This window comes from Tenrec ecaudatus, chromosome 16, assembly GCF_050624435.1.
Source record: "Tenrec ecaudatus isolate mTenEca1 chromosome 16, mTenEca1.hap1, whole genome shotgun sequence".
Classification (NCBI taxonomy): Eukaryota; Metazoa; Chordata; class Mammalia; order Afrosoricida; family Tenrecidae; genus Tenrec; species Tenrec ecaudatus.
In genome coordinates, this window is record NC_134545.1 from 59,910,519 (window position 1) to 59,931,278 (window position 20,760).

General features: G+C 40.4%; 1 protein-coding gene across 1 annotated transcript in view; it reads left to right on the plus strand.

The window, feature by feature from the left end:
• Positions 1–20,760, plus strand: part of RTKN2 (rhotekin 2) — a 72,367-nt gene that overhangs the window by 33,297 nt on the left and 18,310 nt on the right. The window contains exons 7-9 of the mRNA XM_075533434.1: positions 4,754–4,848; positions 15,630–15,736; positions 16,679–16,810. Of these exons, the coding sequence (XP_075389549.1) occupies positions 4,754–4,848; positions 15,630–15,736; positions 16,679–16,810 (334 nt within the window). The remainder of the gene's footprint in view (positions 1–4,753; positions 4,849–15,629; positions 15,737–16,678; positions 16,811–20,760) is intronic.

Here is a 20,760-nt window from a genome sequence, read left to right on the forward strand (position 1 = left end):
TTCCTTTAAATTTCTTCTATGTACTGATAACATTCAAATTCATATCTCCTGTGTATACTCTTCCCCAACTCCAGGCTCATTTCCACCTACCTTTAAGATGCTCTATAATGCATCTCACATATGTAAAACAATCTTAGACTTAGCATCTTCAAACTAAACTAATACATCTCAGATCAGTCCTTTTTGAAGTCTCATATTTCAGTGAACAATTCCATTTTTCTAGCTGTTTAAGTCAAAATCTTGGTATTTTTCATGACTACTCCCATCTCCCACATTGGCTCCACTTGAGAAATACACTCAAATCTCACTTCTTTTCTCCCCATCTGCTGCTACCACAGGAGCCGGGCTTAGGCAGTGGTCACGTGCTTGGCTGTTCGCAGGAAGATCAGCAGTTCTAACTACCAGTCATTTCCCAGCGGAGTGATGCGGCAATTGGCTTCCTTAAAGGTTGTTGTTATTAAGGGCCTTGAAGTCAACTCTGACTAAATAGCAACCCTATGAACAACAAAGCAAAATACCACCTCGTTCTGCGGCGTCCTCGCAGTTGTTTTATGTGTGAGCCTGTTGTTGCAGCCACTGTGTCGATTCATCTCCTGAAAGGCATTTCTCTTCCCTGCCATCCGTCCACTCTACCAAGCATGAGCTTGTTCTCCAAGGACTGGGCTCTCCTGACAACATGCCCCAAAGTATGTAAGAAAAGTCTCGCCATCTTTGCCTCGAAGAAACATTTTGACTGTACTGCTTCCAAGAAAAATCAGTTTGTTCTGTTGGCAGTCCATGGTACTTTGTCTTCTTTGTCAACACCATAGTTAAACTCCATCAATTGTTCTTTGGTCTTCTTTATTCGATGTCCATCTTTCACATGCGTTTCAAGTGATTGAAAGTACCATGGCTTGGGTCAAGCACACCTTAGTTCTCAAAGTAACATCCTTGCTTTTCAACATTTTAAAGAGGTCTTGTACCGCAGATTTACCTGATGCAGCATGTCTTTTAATCTCTTGTCTGCTGCTTCCATGAGCACGTGGATTTTCCAGATAAAATAACTAGAAATCAAATGGACTGCATGTGTAGGAAGAGAATGGAAAAGCTCAGTATCAGCAGCTAAAACCAGGCCAGGGGCCGACTGTGGAGCTGACCGTCAATTGCTCATATGTAAATTTGAAGCAGAAGAAAATTAAAACAAGTCCATGAGAGCTAACATACGTCCGTGAGTCTATCTTCCTTGAGCTTCCTGAATATGTCAACAACTGATACATTAAACACTAATGACAGAAGTCCTGATGAGCTGTGGGAAGACATCAAGACCATCAGTCATGAAGAGAGCCAAAAGTCAAAAGACATAAAGGAAAGAGAAGATCAAGGTGCATGTCAGAAGAGGCTTTGAAACTTGTTCTTCACTGTAGTCACTGAGGCAAGTAGAAGAAATGATGAACTCAGAGCTGAACAGAAAATTTCAAAGGATAACTCAAGAAGGCAAGGGAAAATATAATGAAATGTGCAGAGACCTAGAGTTAGGAAACCAAAAAGGAAGACCACTTCTCGGCATTTCTTTTTTCACTCCTCAACACTGCTTAAACTCGAAGAACAAAATAGAAAATTCCAGCCTCAAGTTGCAATTCTGAAAGATTCTCTGGGCAAAATATTTGATGCAGCAGATAGCATCAAAAGAAGAGTGAAAGAGTAAACAGTCACTGTACCAAAAAGAACAGGTTGACGTTCATTCAACCATTTCAAGAAACAGGTAGCAAGAAACAAGGGGACTGAAGGAAGAAGTCCAGACTGCACTGAAAGGATTCGTCAGAGACAGAGCTCTAGGACTTGATGAGCAATTGAAACGTTTCAACAAGCAACTTCTTGACGAATTGCTCCAAGAAATTTGGAGGACAGCTCCGTGGCCAACTGAATGAAAGAGATCCACATTTGCACCCATTCCAAAGAAAGATTGCCCAATAGAATGTTCAAATTCTGAACAGCATCGTTGTTATCACACGTAAGTAAAGTTCTGCTGAAGATAACACACCAACAGTTGCAGCAGTACATTGACAGAGAACTTCTGGAGGTTCTGGCTGAATTCAGAAGAGGATGTCAAACCACGCGTATCATTGCTGATGTCAGATGGATCTCGGCTGAAAGTAGAGTATACCAGAAAGATGTTTCCTTGACTATGAAAAGGCATTTGACTCTGTGGATTATAACAAACTATGGATAGCCTTTGGAAGAATGGGAATTCCAGAACACTGTGCTCATATGGAGCTTGTACGAGACGCAGTGAAACAAGGGAAAATAGTGCATAATTTAAAACCAAGATAGGTGTGCATTGGTGTTGTATCCTCTCACCATACTTATTTAATTCACCGTTTGTGTTGTTTTAAAAGCAGGTGTTTCGGATGAAGCAGTTCTCGGTCATGCAAAGTTCTGTCGTGAGATCTCCATCATTGTTCCTATTACCGTGACCATATTTTCCAGCTACCATTCCTTCTTCTCTGCTTGCAGCCTTTGCATTCCAGTCGCCAGGAATTATCAGTGCAGCTTGACTGCAGGTTTGGTCACTTTCCAACGGAAGCTCTTGGTAGAATCCCTCAATTTCTTCATCACTAGATCTTGTGGTTGGTGTATAAATTTGAATGATAGTTGTATTGATTGTATTTTCTTGAAAGCGGATAGATACAGTCCTATCACACACAGAATGGTCTGTGTAAATTCTCCGGGGAAGTTCTGTGTCCTGTACACTCTCCTTGAGTTAGAATTGACTCCTGAGCAGTGGGTTTAGCGCTGCCACCTTATTCGAGGCCGCCTTAAGCTCTTGCTTGGTCAACTGCAGTAGGCTTGTAATTGCCTTCGCTGGTTTTACTCTTGACCCCTGGGTTTTGCCTAGCTACCATTAACAGCAGCTGGAGGGATCATTTAAAAAAATAAGGCAGGTTATGGGAGAGTTCTCTGCTCAAAACCTTAATTTGCTTCTAATCTCTTTCAATAAAATGAAGCGACCTTATCCCAGTCTGCAAGGCACTGCAGTGTAGAGCATTTGCCGCTGTCCTACCATCTCGGCTTCTCATTCCCTCTCCACTGTCCTCTAGCAATCCTGGCTTTGTTGTTATTCAGCCACACCGAGCAGTGCTCTCTATCTATAGTCTTTGTCACTATTTTCCTTTGCCTACATGCTCTGCCATAGTTCATTTCTTTCAGGTGTCTCCTCATTTGTTACTTTCTCAGATAGGTTTTCTCCCCTGGTCTATCTGAAATAACATCCCCAACCCCTTCGTCCTCTGACTTGGTTTCACTTGTCCTCAAATGCCTGGTACGATTATATATTTAGTTATCTGTCTTCAAGAGAGGCCTTCTCTCTCCCCCCACCACCACACACATACACACACACACACACACACACACACACACACTACGCATGCCCTATATGGTTGAGCACTGTTGTCTCATCACCTAGCCATTGTTATTGTTGTTAGCTGCCACGGATGAGTGCCAGGGTAATAATGCAGGCAACTCTCACCTATTGTCAGTGGTCTTCCTGAAAACAACACATTATGCACAAGAATGCTGACAAGGATCGGAATTTTTTCACTATTTTAAGTGGGGAAAATTGTAATGCCATGTCTAGCCCTCATCTCCTTTTCTAAAATATAACACCACAAAGCCTATTTAAGAGCAACCGATGACTATCATGTTTATAGTCTTGTCACATTGGATCACTGTCATTTGGCATTCGTTCAATGTCACCTAATAGCAGCAACTTGGATATTTTGAGTTTTGCAAAAAGAAATAACAAAAGCAAGTAAGATTATAAAATAAAATGAAGATTACTTATACACAAAATACAAGCATTGTTAAATAAAAATTCACCTTTTTATCACCACAAAGTGCCAAGATATGACGTTTATTCCTAGATTTTCTTAGTACTTTGGCAATAATGTTTAAAGGGATTATAATGTAGATTAATAAAAGTAGTTTAAAGGGATTATAATGAAATTGGAGGGTGTGTGTGAGAGAGAGGAGAGAGAGGGGGGGAGAGAGATTATTAGGAGGGAAGTGTAGATTTCTCCACACTTTAGATTGGGGGTGGGTGGGGAAACCCTAAATGTTTGAAATAGGTAATACAAAGGAAGGAGATTAATTCTCACTCTCAGGAGGGGTCGGGGATCACTCCTGGTTCCTCCCTTTCCTAGGAACCCTGGAGGACAGGAGCATCAATCCGCCCTGCTCCCAGGTGCCCCAGGCTCTTGGCAACCCAGCCTCCTGTTGCCCCTTGGAATGCTGCAGCCCACTGGTCTTCTCTTGCCTTCCCTTTGCACATGCTGTTCCCTCAACGCAGAATGGTGTCTCCATTCTTTGCTTGGCTCGCTCCTCTTCCGACTGCATCACTGTCCCCTCCTTTCCCTGCTTCCTCTCCCTAACAGGGCTTTCTTGTTCCCTTGTTTGTTTTCTTCATTCAAACAAGCAAACCAGTTACAGTACAACTTTTACTTGTTTTTCTCTTACCAGAACATAATACTGGGGTCTTGTCTATTAGATGCCGCATCACCTGGCACAGATTGGGTTTGCTGTGAAATGTACTGACTGACTGGTGGCTGTAAGCCCTTCTGAGAAACATTTGTGTATGCATTAAGGCAAATTGCAGATTTTATTAAGCCAAAGCATCACAGAGATATAGTGACTAAAAGCTGTTATCTATAATATCCAAATGTTTTATGTAATAGAAAACATGAAAATATTTTAAAACCTGTCTTGTTTCTTATATTAGTGGTGCAAGGTATCATTTACTAGCTCACACTACCCTGACCTTGGAAAGTATTGAGGATAGCTTCAAGACCCATAATCTGTCTGTTAGTGGAAGTGGTAAGTATATTATATATTTTTCTTATTCCACATATCCCACATATACATAAGTGGTATCAATCTTTTCTAATTGTAATATGTACTCCTGAAACAAAAAGTTATGTATGCATGGTGCTGTGGATTCTTTGAAGCATGTCTATGTTCTTTTTCCCAAGGAGAAAAGTTTGTTTTCCTGTATGCCCTTTGCTAAAGATTAGCGTGTGAGGCTAGCTTATTAATGGCTTTAGAAAGCTTTGGTATGTTCTGAATATTTGCTTTGATTTGAAATTGATGGCCTCGCCACCTTTCTTGCTGGAAACCAGACCCGATTAACTTGTAAATTTGAAATTGAGCAACCTTAACCCCTTCTGTTGGTAGGAAAGAAGATAGGGATACATTGGTCATGACCAGTTTTCTCTTTGAAGTTAGTGATAGGTGCAGTCTATCCAAGAGAAATGCATAGGACATAAAGAAAGGGGTTGGGTGATTAGGAAGGTTGGCCAACTTGTCCTGAACTCTCTCCTCTCTCCCAGAACATACTTTTCTATGATGAAAGACAGGCCAAAGGCCTTAGAAACTGAGTATGGATTGTCTTTTCTTGTTTTTGTTTTTTTCTGGCTACATAAATTATATAATAAGTGCATTCACATACTTATACTCCTTTTGGTAAAGATTAGTTAGCAGCTCGGTAGTGATGAGATTGAGGATTTTACAGCAATATTTGCTAATTCAAAGTTAAAAATAGAAGTACATGAAATGTAAATGCAGTTTAACAAAGAATTATGAGAACAAATAGTTATGATCTAAAAAAATAATATCTCCTTTTCCCCATTTATCACTACCTCATTATCTGACATTTCACATTTAGAACAATAGTAAAAACTTTATTTTCAAGTGTTTATTGCATTAACAAGGTAAGCTTGGCAGTAAAACCTGGTGTAGCAGTTATATGATGATATAATTTGACAGTTATATAATGATGAAATTTAGCAGTTTTACAATGATGTAGTTAAATCCCATTTTGTGATTGAATGAGGTCATCTTCCATTTTCACATGATAACCTTGTCTTTGGAACTTAAAAGTCTCTAAGTCAGGAGTAGGTGTGCATCGTGGCCTACACTAAAATCAGTACAAGATCCTGTCATGTCCAGTTGACTCTGACACATCGTGACCCTATAGGCATTGTGCAGGATGGAATATAGCTGCTTTGTCGGGTTTCCATGACTGTAATCTATACAGAAACAAACTGTCGCGTGTGTCTCCCATGGAGCACCTGCTGGGTACAAACTGCTAACCTTTTACTTAACAACCAACTGCAGAATCACAGTTCCACCAGAAACTCAATTGTGGTATTTGCATCCTTGCTTCCTCTTCGTGGTTTTACCTAGGTAGCTTCCCGAAATAGCAAAGTTTAATTTTACCCTGTTTGAACTTCATGTAGATGGTATCACTTTGCGTGCCTTCTTAGTGACTTGCCTTTTCTGTTCATCTGATGAGTTTACATCTCACGGAATGATTAATTTTATTCTGATTCTATTGTTTAAAAAACAGTATCAGAATCTTCATGTTTTCTCTCTCTTCTTGAGTCCATTTCAGTGAGTTATATTTTTTTCTAGATATGTCTGTGACTATTTGATCCACAATTTGAAATTCAGTTCTCCAGGATACGTCCATAGCCTGTGAATTTCTGCAGTGATGTATTGCCCACTAGCCACCCCACTCCATTTCTTGGTATTGATTTTTTTGTGCCTTTTGTGATTATTTTATTGTTGTTAGTATTTTCCATCAGTCTTGCCAGTTGCATGTTGATTTTATTAATCATTTCAATGAATCTTCCTAGGACTTCAAAAAATTCTCTATATAATGTTTTTACTGTTCCATTAACATTTTAAATTTTAATTAATTTATTATTTCTATCCTTTTATTTACTTGAGGTTTAGTCTTCTGGTGCTTTTTCTAACTTCTTGAACTGGATGCTTAGCCTGTTGATTTTCATCTTTATCTAATATAAACATTTGTATTTAAATGTATACAGTTTTCTAGATATACTATTCTCTTTAACCCATAAATATTTCTGTGTCCCATAAATCACTAGACAAAGTAATTTTTTTCTTTAGAATATTTTCTAATTTCCATCATGACTGAAATCATGAACTATTTTCATGTATTTCCTAATTTACAAAATGCAGGATCAAGTTTTCTAGTTGAATTTAAGCATTAGGATCAAATACTTTTATTATTTCAGACCTTCAACAGCTGCACATACTTGTACTGTTTCCCAGTATATATGCAGTTTTTGTAAATGCTTCAATCGTCTTTGAAAGGGACGCGTGTTGTGACGTTACTCAGCAGGTGTTCTGTGCGTGGTAATTATTTGTGAGGAGCTGCTGCGTCCTGACGCCCGGCAGGTCACACCATCGTCACACTTGGCCCTGGCTTGAGCCCAGGGTCCTGATGCCCGGCAGGTCACACCATCGTCACACTTGGCCCTGGCTTGAGCCCAGGGTCGCAGCCACAGTGTCAGTCTGTCTCGGTGAGGTTCCTCCTCTCCTTTCATGATCCTTTCCCAAAGGTGACGGCAGCCTTTTGCAGGGACTGGTCCCGCCCAATATTGTGGGAAATTTTGTTCCACTTTCCTATGTTTTTGATGATTGTAGTGTAAACACTCTGCACTGCTGAAAGGGGTGTGATTAAGTATCCTACTGTGATTCTGGGCTTTTTCTAATTCTCATTGTTCTGTCATTTTTTCATTTATATAATTTGAGTCTTTGCTATTTGATGATCAAAAACTTCAATTGTGTAATTTTCTCCCATTCATTTATGCTAACCTTTATTTTTATGTTATAAACATGCCTGGTCCAATAACATTGTGTTGAACTTCTGTCTTTCTCCTCTTTGACAGTCTCCCTCCTCCTTTCCTTATTAGGATAGCATGTAACTTTTTGGTCTTTGATGTCAAACAGGTATTTGGGTTTAAGTCTACCAGCATTCCCTGTACTGTTTTTTTTCCCCAATTCCAACTTTGCTTTTCAAGCATTAATTACTTTTATTGTTTTAAATTCTCTTTGTTTTAATTGAAGTTACACATATTTCTCATCTTTAAGAACTACTCTTAAAATTTCATTGATCATACTCATACTGAATACTACAGTGAAAAGATGGTTTTACCTTTTTTTCACACTTGTGTTTAAACAATAAAGCTTAAAGTTGTTACCCAACTCATTTGAAATTGGAACTTATATATGCCACAGAACAAATTTTAAGAAGCACCAAACCATAAACCAAACTCCATTTATGTAATAGACTTACTACTGGAAGCCTGTGTAAATTGATGTCTTATAAACCAATTATTATCAGTAAAATGTTATAAAGAAAAACACTAATATTTTTAACTTTTTTCACTATAAATTTATATTGTAACATGTCTACTAAATATAGTGGGATCATGATGAAATACAAGCATTGTGAAAATTAGAACTCAATTTTAGTGTTCTCACTAATTGAAAGCAACAACCAAAATATCTTAAAATCTGTATTTGGTGTATCAGGAACTCATTTTAGACACTCACTCCTCGAATTACAATCAAGATTGGCTCCTGTCTTTAAGAATTGGAACGTCAGTGAGTTTGTGTTTCTAGTTTAGCGTTAGTGTCAGGTAAATATTAGACTGCTAACTACAAGGCCAGTAGTTCAAACCCACCAGCCACTCTGCAGGAAAAAGTCGAGGCTCTCTGCTCCTATAAAGATTTGCACCCTCAGATATTCTTTGTGAGGTTGGGATGAGTCAGAATGAAAGTAGCTTTGATGGCATAGTGGGTTTAGCATTAGGCTTTGAACCAAAATGCCAGTGGTTTGAATCCATCATCTGTTCTCTGGGAGAGAGACGAGGCAGTCCGCTCCTTTAGAGATACGCCACCTTGGAAACTCTGTGGAGCAAATTATACTTTGTCCTTGAAAGTTTCTTGAGGCAGAATGAACTCAATGGTAGTGGGTTTGGTTTTTTGGTTTTCAGTGCAAGAAAAGGCCCAAAGCCTTTTCAGTGGGATTACAAGTGACACCTGGAGCAGATAGAGGTAAGCGCATGAAGACTTGTTCCAAATAGGCGTGGTTCAGTCTTTCAACGTGAAGGCAAATTTACATAACACCAGAGGCAAGCAGGTGTTGTCCATAAGTCAGATTTTTTTTTACCTGAAGTTTTGCCTGTACTTTTTATAATGTGATGAAACCATATTATGAAGAATTGATTCACAAGGAACTCACTCAGATGTTATCTAGCTGTCTTTTCCTGCCTGATTTTTGGTTTGGTTTTGTTCTCATTGTTGGCATTTTTTCTTTTTTTCAAATCTCTTGTTCCCCATTTGTGATGGAGAAAATCATCAAGTAATGAAAGTCAAACTTCATTTTCTCTTCCTGTTTCATTTCATCTTGCCGTAACTCCTTCCCAGGTTAGAAAATAAAGTGTCTTGATTAATGTGTTGAACAAGGACTTAAAGGCCACCTTGAAAAAATGAAGGATATGGTTTGGGGAGACCACCCTGGGTTTGAAATTATGAAAAGCACCTCTTATGTCCCAGACATAATGCTAGATGTCCTAGATACATTATCCTATGTGGTTTTCACATCAATCTCCCTAATTAAGAGTGGTAATTTGAAAATGAAGAATCGCAACCCAAATAAGTTTAGTGACGACCCTTTCATTCACTTACTGTCTTCTAGTTGGTTACAATTTATAGCGACCTCCTGAGGCAGTAAACCATTCAAGGAGCCTTTGGGCAAACATTGGATCCCTAAGTGCAAGATCCTTGGTTCAAACCCACCAGGTGCTCCAAGGGAGAACACCAGGCTATCTGCTCCCCTATGGACTTACAGCCTCGGAAACCTGAAGCAAATAAACTCATCTTTCTTCTTTGGCGCAGCTGATGGATTTAAACTGCCGACCTTTGGGGTAGCAGCCATTGTGGCTTGGATTATAGAGAAGAATCTGCCTTCATTGGGTCCTGACTACATAGAGACCGAGGTTAGAAGAAACAGGTGATTACAAGGGTGTGTCAAGAGAACCGAGGCCCTAGGAATTCTAAGGCCAACGTCCCTATTTAGGAATTACAATCAGGAAGTGATTATATTTCTTGGTGTGCCGTGAAATCTGAACTTGTTTTACCAGTGAAATAAATTGTTACACATGGTATTTAGGTTTCAGATACGTTCCTGTTTGCACAATCTGTATGAGCTGTCCTGAGAATTTAATCATCATGTAACAATCTTATTTCTTTAGGAAGTTAATTATAACTTAAGAAGCAGGTCTTGTTAAAACCAAACCAAAAACATAAACCAAAAAAACCCAAATGTGCTGTCATTGAGTCAGTGCTGACTCAGTGCAACCTTCTGTGGGTTTATGAGACTTTAACTGTAGAAAGCCCAGACTTCGTCCTGAGAGCTGCTGGTGATTTCAAACTGCTGACCTGTGGATCCCACCCAGCCCAACGCATAATGACTACACCACCAGGTGCCGCCGTCATTCTGACTCACAGCAACCTAATGCACAACAGAATAAAGTGCTGGCCAGTCCCACACCATCCTCACAACTGTTCTTAGGCAGCCATAAGCACCTAGCTTACAGATATATAGAATGTAAGCTGGTCATAATTCAGGATGTCTCTATAAAGAATTTTGCTTTTAAACTTATATATCAGAAAATTGATTTCATATGGACAAGGGGGCTTCAAAATGTGTGGAGGAAATGACATTTGCTTTTAATTCTATTTTTCCAAGAACTTTTTGAAACCCTTTTTCTAAAAAAAAATTGTACTTTTATAGAATTTTTCTTTGTATCCTACCTATCTTAGGAAACAAAATGATTGCCAGTATTGTATATTGATGAATGTTATTCTGCCAGGTCGAGCCCTCACTTTTTCAAAACTGACAACCAGCAAAATAGAGTTGCCTCTTCAACAACACAAGGGTTCTTTCTTTCCCCTGTTGCTATTGAGTTGAGCAGAAGTGTTGCAGGATCCATGTATGTGACCACAGTCGACTCCGCATGAGCGGTGGGGAGACCCACATGTTGTCAAAGGGTCAAGTGTAAATTATACATGGATTTCCAGCTGCGTGGGAGGTTGTTCTCCATTGTTCTTAGGATCAACTACATAATAGAAATATATATGCGTATATTTATACTTCTGTGTGTGTGTATTTGGATAGTCTTAAGAAAATCTCTGTGCTTTTCAATAGTAGAACATTGGGTATGTAAGTTGATTTAAAAAAATAACAAAACCTTTTGTTTTACTTAGTTCTATTCATTTACACTGCTGTATTTTTGCCTTTAGATATTATCCCAAACCTTGCTTCCGTGCGTCCGTATAGCAAATAACTAATTTTTACTGAAAATGTTTCCCCTGCTAATACTAAGATTTTTTTTTTTTTTTTGGTAACAGTACCAACAGGGATTGGCTAATCCTTTATAGGCACTAACTACCCTGGTGGCACTGTGGGCCGCTACTTATAAGGTTTGTGGTTCAAACCCACGAGGCACTTCATGGGAAAGACGAAGCTATCTACTCCCTTCAGACGAGCAGTCTCGGGAACCCTAAGGCCCAGTTCGACTCTGTCCTACTGAGTCACATTCCACACAAGGGCGGTAGCTTTGGGGGGTTTGGCTCCCACCAGTGATGTAGCAGAAGCTCTAAAAAAAAGTTCCATTGTGAACTAAGGGCCATGTGTTCATTATTTATTTATACCCTCTGTTATACAGAGCACATTATATGAAATGCTTCCCTTCCACACAGATAGAAAGGCAATAACTTACCGGCGATTACCTTAAAGGACTTAGATAATGTTCTTTGAATTTTTAAAACCAATTTGAACTTTACCGAAAAGTTGCAAGATGAGTATCAATCTGTTTGTTCCCCCTCAAAATAGGAGATCCAGTTGCTTGCATGTTGATGCATAACCTCCAGATATGTTAGTATGACATTTGGCCCCATCACACAGTCCTGCTATCCAAAGAGATGATGTTACGTTTAAGAACATTGAGTTTAAAAAAAAGTGAAAATAAACAACATTAAGTCGATTCTGACCCATAGCTGCCCTATTAGACAGGGTAGAACAAACCCCTTGTGATTCAGACTATAACTCTTTTTTTTTAATCATTTTATTGGGGGCTCATACAATTCTTATCAGTATCCATACATACATCCATTGTGTCAAGCACATATGTAAATTTGTTGCCATCATCATTCTCAAAACATTTGCCTTCCACTTGAGCCCTTAATATTGGTTGCTCATTTTCCCCTTCCCTCCCTTCTCCTCCTTACCTCATGAACCCTTCATAATTCATAAATTATTATTATTTTCAGACTATAACTCTTTTTTTAAACATTTTATTAGGGGCTCATAAAACTCTTATCACAATCCAGACATACATATACATCAATTGTATAAAGCACATCTGTACATTCTTTGCCCTAATCATTTCCTTTTTTTTTCCCTCTTTTTTTTTTTTTACATTTTATTAGGGACTCATACAACTCTTATCACAATCCACACATATACATACATCAATTGTATAAAGCACATCTGTACATTCTTTGCCCTAATCACTCTCAAAGCATTTGCTCTCCACTTAAGCCCTCTGCATCAGGTCCTCCAGACTATAACTCTTAATGGGAGTAGAAAGGCTCATCTTCCTCCGAAGGAACTGCTGGTGGTTTTGAACTGCTGACCTTGTCTGTAGCAGCCCAACTCCACCCACTATACCAGCAGGACTCCTACTGATACATGACTGTGACCTAACCCTCACATTCTATCCAAGTGTTGCTCCATCGCCCCCATAATGTCCTTGATGGCAGAAGGATCTAGGGCAGGGTCATTCTTCAGTTTCCTTTTTATCTGAAACGGCCTTGCCTTGACGCTCACTGCCATGGCGATTTCCAGATTACAGACAGTTGTTTGCTGGAAGGCCCCTCTTTGGGGGCTTGTCCTACATTTTCTCATTAAGAGAGTCAGAATATATCTTTTGCCAGACTTCAGAAATTTTGCGCCTCTCAGGTGGCACGTAATTGTTACTTGCTCTATTATTGATTACGTGCACTTGGACCACGTAACTAAGATGGTGTCCGCCAGGCTTCTCGAGTGTAGTTACTTTTTCCCTTTGTGATTAATGCGGAACATGTGTGTTTTGGAGTGGCATGGTGTAAATGTCCCCATCCCTTAGTAGACGTTTAGTGTATTTACTGATTTATTTATATCAGAATGGGCCCCTGCTTTTCTGTGTGTAGTCAGGAGACCGTACTCTGTACATATTTTGAGGTTCGTATTGTCCCCCTTTGCCCAGTGGAGGCACCTGGAAGATGGCTTCTGTGCCCTTTTGACATGTGTCTTTGAGCGCTTCCTTGCTTTATGTCATAGAAAGAGTGTCCAGGTTCATTGTGTCATGCTCTGAAATCAACCACTTCTCTGGGGAATCCTGGTTATTTTGAGGGAGACTAGAATTAAGATGACATCTTGGTTTCAGTGTATTTGTTGCTGTTGTCCCTAGCTGTCCTCAAGCCACCCCAATTCATGGCAATCTTGTGCACAAAAGAAGGAAACTCTGTCTTTGTCTGCATGGTCCCCAACTATGGTGAGACTTTCATAGTCTATAAGGGTTTCTTTGGCTGAGTTTTGAAGATTTCTGGTTGTTTCTTCCTTATCCGTCTAGTCTGAAAACTCCACTGAACTCTGTTCAGCATCATAGTCTCCTCTAACAGATGGCGGTTACACCTGAAGTTCATTGGCCAAGAATTGAACTCAGGGCCCCACAGGAAAAGATAAAATCCTACCACTCAACCATCAATGCCCCCACTCATTGCTCCTATACCTAGATTATCTCAGTAGACAGAACTAAACACACACACACACACACACACACACACACGCACACACCCTATGACCCTGGTGGTGCTACTGAGTAAGCACTGGACTGCAGCTCACAGGTTTGGTGGTCCAGATTCTCCAGCCACTCTGGGAGACTGTTACGGCTCTCTGCTCCGGTAAAGATGTACAGCCTCAGAACCCTGTCAGGTTATCTTGAAATCAGTAGGTTTATCCATGGAAAACCACGAGATTCCTTCAATATATCCAGTTCTAAACCAACACAGCTAAGTTCACATGAATGATTTGTAACTCCCTTCTTCAAAGATGGGAAACCTGTCTTCCAGTATCCTTGATACATTTTCTTTGTGATCAGTCTTCCTCAGAGCATCCAATTACTCATCGCCTGCACATGCATGTCTTTGCATGTCTTCCATCTCCCTGCTACAACTCTGACCACCACTACCTCCCCCGCCCACCCCCATTCAGGATCACGCGTTCCACAGGACTGCCCTCCTCACCTTGCTTAGCTTCTGCCTCCTGGGCCGGCCTGCTCGCACTCTCGTCTTGTGTGGCCACCCTCCTCAGACTGCCCCTCTGCTTGCGTGACTCAGGTTCTGACATAATGCACTGGCTGGGTCACCCATGTGAGGATGGCCTCCCTACCCCGTGGCTGAACTAGCCCCCCACGTAGAGCTCTCCCTACTTTGTTCGGGTTCTGACATCTCACATGGAGCAGCTAGTCTAGGTAAATACCCCTCGCACCCAATTTTGGACCTGACTCCCCACCATAGGACACCCGCTTTGAGCTGTGATGTCTTGCCTCTGGCTGCCCTTCCACATGGTGACACTTCGCCTTACCCTACTCAGGGCAGACCCCCACTTTGCTGTAAATTCATCCACCTCAGCCCCTTCAGGCTCTGACGCCTCATGCAGAGCAGCCCCTTGCCCATTCTCCTCATCGTGCCAGCTTACACTGGCAGCTGTGCCAACACTAGTGTCCCCGCCCGCCACATCACAAGTGCCTATTGCAGTGGGCTCCCCCTGATGGCCGAAGACTCACTCACTCAAACTCAGCTTACCAAAATCGAGCCTCTTTCTATCCAAACCAAACAAGCTCACTGCTATAGAGTCGATACTGACTCACAGTGGCCCCCTGTGGATTTCCGACCCTCTAATTGTTTACAGGAGCAGAAAGCCCAGTCTTTCTCCCGCAGAGCTGCTGCTGGTGATTTTGAACTGCCAACTCTGGATAACAGCCCTATGCGTAACCACTACACCACCAGGGCGCCTACCAAATTCTTCCTGCTGCTTCCTTCCATCCTTAATTCCGCTCTCCCTCTCATTTGCTGTATTTTATCTAAAGTAAGGCCTAGCTATTTTGCTCTTTAAATACCTTCCAAATGCCTCCTTGTTTCCTTCATTTGTGGTTCTACCACCACTTTAATGTAGAAGGTCCTCTTCCCTCACTTGAACTGTTGCCTGGTGGGTAACTTGCTACAGAGCCACCTTGGTATAAAATGCTTGTCTGTCCTTCCCTTGCTCCAGGCCTTTCTGTGACTGCCCATCACGGATGGCAGAGCTTCAGTAAGGGCAGAAGAAGGGCCAAACAGGTCTATAGAATAAATCTTGTAAAGATATGTATAACTGATGAATTACTTCATTAAAGGTCAAGAGAGAGATTATGAGACTAAAAATGTTATGTCATTCCAGGTGATCACATGCCATAAAGTATCAGTTCGATAGTATCCTGTTCTTTGTTCTTTCTACTTTCCCTTTTTTTATCTTCTCATTAAATATGGTGCTGGGATTTGAGTAGGATGAATCTTTACATAAAGAGAATTGAAAAAATGTCTTTGTACCAAAAAAAATCATAAAAAGCAATTAAAATGTATACTGACCATAAATAAACTTACATTTATAACTTGGTGTGCTCTCTCTCCCCTGTAAATAGAGGAGTCTTCGTTTTGGCTTCCCTTATACGGCAACGTGTGCTGTCGATTCGTGGCCCAGCCCGCTTGCATGGCCGAGGATGCATTTACAGGATTTCTTAATCAGCAGGTTAGACGTTTTAATAACCGCTAACAATAGTTACACTCCCATTTAAATCTTAAGAGAGTAGCAACTGTTTGGCCTTCTAATACTGAGAAGTCGTTCTTAAAGTCTGTTTTTAAATACCAGTTTTCTAATATTATCACACATAGACCATGAGGGCTGTGGCGGTCGGCCGGAATGTTACCAGGTGAGGGGCTCTGGAGCAATTTGATGGCGGAGGACTTAGCTCTGCGTTGGCCAGCGTCCTGAACAGCAGTAACGGGCCAGAGGACTCCTTGTGGAGACTGATGGGGCTGCACAACACCTTCCACATCAAGGCCTTTTTGGCAGACCGCTTTTGGCACGATGTCTGTCTCTGGACTTCCAGACCTGCCTCTGTGCCACCTACTTCTGATTTATTTATAACTAGAGTTATTTATCTCTCATAAATAATTGATTATGAGCATCAATGAATCAATAGCTTTTTCTAAAGATTCCATTAGGAGGATAGGAAACTTGTATTCTTACTTGAGAAGTCAACCTTTTCCCAGGTTCTAAGGACAATAGGGGAAAGCGGTATCTTGGATGGTGAGAGAGTTATTTTTGTAATTTTCCTGAGTCACTTGATAAATTGCCTTGGAATTCTAAGCACTAATTTTTAATAGACTCTCTTTTCTAAAATTGCAGTGATTTATGATTTTATGTGTGTGAAAGTTATTTGATAATTATTACCTTCATTTCGCTTAATGCTTTAGAGAATTCCAACCTTCTGTGATAGTAACTTTTCTCTTTGAGTTTGGGCAACTCACTCTCTGTATTACATTATGAATTCATAGGTAATTCTGCCACCCTTTAGAAATTCTAGAAATGAGTTTAACACTTAGTGTTTTGTTGAATTTAGTGCTAAAAATGACACGTCATAATGACATTGATAGTTTATTGCTTGTCTTTCTGTCTTTGCTTTTTCAGCAAATGGAAGAAGGTCTAGTCAGTTGGAGAAGATTATATTGTGTTTTAAGAGGGGGCAAACTCTATTGTTTTTATACCCAAGAAGAAATTGAAGCTAAAGTGGAGCCAGCCTTGGTGGTGACCATTAACAAGGTAAATGAAATGTTGTTTCCAAAGTAAAAGTTTAAAATGTGTCCTTTTCTTTACAATATGCATTCGTTGTACCTTGTAAATAAGAGGGGATGACTGCTAGATAAGGGTTCGTTCAAAAGGAAAATTATACCTGCTCTGACTCCGTTTTCTTCACATTGCAAAGCTTGTCTATCAAAGGAAAGGCTGCATGTGTTCCATGAATACGCAGCATTGGCCAGCATACACCAATAAGTAGTTCTCAAACCCAAGAATGTAACTCTGTATTAACTGGATGTTTTACACTTCTATGGGTTACTTTACCAAGATTATATAAATTGTTAGTTTGCATTACAGTGATGCTCTTTTTACTTAATATCCAAGTGGCCCCTCAGTAGGATGTTCTGGCTGTGCTCGCTGGTTTCTTATGAGATTGGGGGGGGCAATTGTACAACTTCCTGTCAAGACTAGGAAGCCAGACAGTCTGTTTCTGTTGAATAGTTGCGTGTTTACACTGCTTTTGAAAAGCAGTACTTTCTCTCTGATACAATCTTATCAAGTCTATAGATACAAGTTTGATTCAAAAGAGGCTACTAAGAGTTAGTTAAAATTCTTCACTCAAAAGTCTGAAGGAAATCTTGTCAATCTAAAGCAAACTTATTTTCTTGTATCCCACTATCTAATTTCTCCTCATCTGTCATCCTACTCTTGTGTTTCTGAGACGATCTCTCCTCCAACCCATCGTTGTTTTTATCTAGCATTCCTACTATAGGATGTTTCCATGGCCTGTCTAGAAATGAATACTCTGCTTTCTGCCAGTGGACTGCACATACGGTTTGTCGCTGTTTTACAGTGCTTACTTTGCCCTCGGTAAATTAAAGGGTACAGGGGCTTCAAAAGTTTGTGGGGAAATGGAATTAAAACACACTAGAACTTTTCCACAAACGTTTTGAAGCCCTCATGTATGATCACATTTAAACCTGTTGGTTATCAACAGTTAACTGTGTGTGTTCAACTGCATTTGGAAGTTTAAAGAAGGGCAAAGCTGTACATTCTTTTAGATGATAGCTGTATTCTTGAGAATGTGCAGGTGCCTGTCTGCTCATCTTTGAAGGTTTCAGTTGGTTTCTGTGATGTTTTCCAGCACTACCATGTTGTCCATTACTATTCTGCTTTTAGAAATCCCACCGTTTAAATTCCTCTTGAAAGTAATCTTCAAGTGAAGAGCTTTTATTATATAATCAAGTTCCATAATTTGTCTGTTTTGTGTATCATAAAAATTCGTGTTGCTCTTAAATAGCATAAATTTATAGCTGAAATCATAACCTCATGAATTTATCTGGGTTTGGAAAACTTGGGTTTTTATCATGCAAATTTTTACTATTGGAAAATGGACATTTGTTTAAAATGTTCTTACCTGATTTTTAATTTTATCTTGACTTTGTAATAATTTCTCCTTTTTTATCTTCCATTTTCTCTGCCTTAGTTTTCCTTTGAAGAATTTTAGGTGTTCATAAAGTTGAAAGACTAGATGGCAAATACCTCTCTACCTGGTGCCGAGATTCTTTAGCTGTTGTCAGCATCTTGCCACAGTTTTGTCTAGGTGGCTTAAAATAGGTTTTGAATTAATTGGACATAAACTACAAGAGAGTGGCGTCTCTTTTTTTAAACAGTCTTATTGGCACAGAAGCCACAAATCACCCAATTCAACAGGTGTGTCGTTTTCAGGAGAGCTGTGCAGTCCTTAGCACAGTGATTCCAGGCGCTCTCTTCTTGTACTCGTCACTATTAGGTTCCCAGGTCCCGCCCCTCCCCTGTGCAGCCCCAAGAAACCATTCATCTAGCTCTGTCTCCGTAGCATCCCCTCTCCTGGATGCCATAGGGAAGAGACCTACAGCAAAAACAAAAACTGACCCCAATACGATAAAGGAAAGTAGAGGGAAAGCTCAATGGAACAGAAAGTAAAAATGTAACTGCTAGACCAGCTTTAAAATGGCTGAAAATGGTAATCAAATGCTAAGGTTTTAAATTTAGCCGCATCTACCATAATCCACCTGCCAAGGTGTTCTTCATGGTACCGAGGATATTCACATCCCTGGTCTGTAGTCAGAGGGGAGTCACTAAAAGCATCACCTGCATACATGTTCCCTTACTTGTTTTTTAATTGGCATACTTTTTAAATGGGTCAAAAGGGAGAACAAATAAGATGTGGCATTTTAACTTAACGATACCTACCATAACCTGCTTTGCAGTGCTCGCTCTGGCTGCTAACAAAGCTGTGGGCGCCCCTTGACTACGGTCAGAGGGAATTCGTGGGGGGCTTCATCGATGTGTGGACCCTGCAGAAGGACTCGGGGTTCCACTGTCGTCCTCGGCCTTCTGCAAACCAGGTGCTCACAGTTTGTGCTCTGACACCATTCCGTCCTGTGGATTTGGACTGCGCTATTTATAATCCTTGGATCACACAGGCTGGTGTGTTCTTTGTCACACTTTACGATAGCACCGTGTCTTCTGGGATCTCTTCTTGAGAGTGAATAAGGAGGTGACATTTCTTCTCTGTTTTTTCCACTTTCTCCTAAAAACAGCATCACTTTCCTTCATAACCATATTATCTAACATACAAAACAAAATTGTTTGGGTTGTTTCCAAAATATTCTTTGACATTTATCTTTATTCCTTGATGTAGAACTCCATCTAGAGTCACGTTTTTCGATTCCTTTTCATCTAACCGGGCCCGTCAGACACATGCACACACTATGTTTTGTGGGAAAGACGCCTTTTTCCATTACATGGGCATTTCCGTGAAGTCTAGGCCATGTATCTTCTTTGCGTGCTCCCAAACTTCGACGTGAGTAATGCTGTCACGGAGTTCAGGTTAAAGACTGCTGGCAAGAGTTCCACACAGATGATTTTTACTGGAGAGCTAAACAATGTAAGAAGAGAAGCCCACCAGTATTGTCGTGTTCCTCCTTATGTGTGTACCGGGGGAAATGGGAAGCCCTAAGCCAAATAAAATGTAATCGACACAAATGATTCTCCTAGCCATTTTTGGTGAGCCGGCCCAGGGCTGTTGATAACTGTTTTATAAGTGAAGAAACAGACTCAGAGATCAGATTGAACTTGCCTAGTCAGTCAGGAAAATTACACAACTCACTCTTGTCCTAATAGGTAAGGGGGGAAAATAGATAAAAATTCAGCGCTGTTTTCCCGTTTTCTCACAGACCTATTTCTAGACTGTCTTTTAGGCCAAAATTTGGCTTTTTTTTTTTTCCTGGTCTGTTTCCTTACTTTGAGATTCTGAGCCTGAAACTACAATCAACCTATAGACAACGACTTAGGCAGGAGACGCCTGCGTGATTGTAACCGGAACATCTGTGTTTCTCTGTCTAATGATCAGCCCTCCTGCCAGCAGAAGCAGCAACAGTGTTTATCAGCGCCTGAACTGGCCTTTTTCCAATTGATCCCTTTTTCCTGTGGTAATTATGGCAGATGGCCAGGCAGTTGAAGATCTTCTGGAGCCAGTCAGTTCCACTATGAAGATGACTGAGATCAGCACAGTTAGAAGTCCCCATGGCTGCCCCACAATTGACCACTACACATTTACAGCGAAATGATTAAACTAGTAAGTTGTATAGACTCGGGCTCAACTTGGGGACAAAGTAGGCTGGCTGTACTTGACCCTGAGGGCTGATAATAGAATTCCCTCTTCCATCTTACTTGACTATTGTTTAAAGTACAGAAGAAGGTTTTTGAGATGAAAACATAAGGCAAGAGTTAATGTTGGGAACGATTGCTGATCTCGAAGGGGGAACGGATGCCAAAATTCTTCCATTCTCCACCTTAGTGATATTTCCATATGAAATATGAATATTTATTTTGCTCTTTTTCTCTATAGAAACCCCTCTTTTTGCAGCACCTATCCCAACCTCAGTTTTCTTTGAACCCTTCCACTCACTTCCAACAAAACAGTAAAT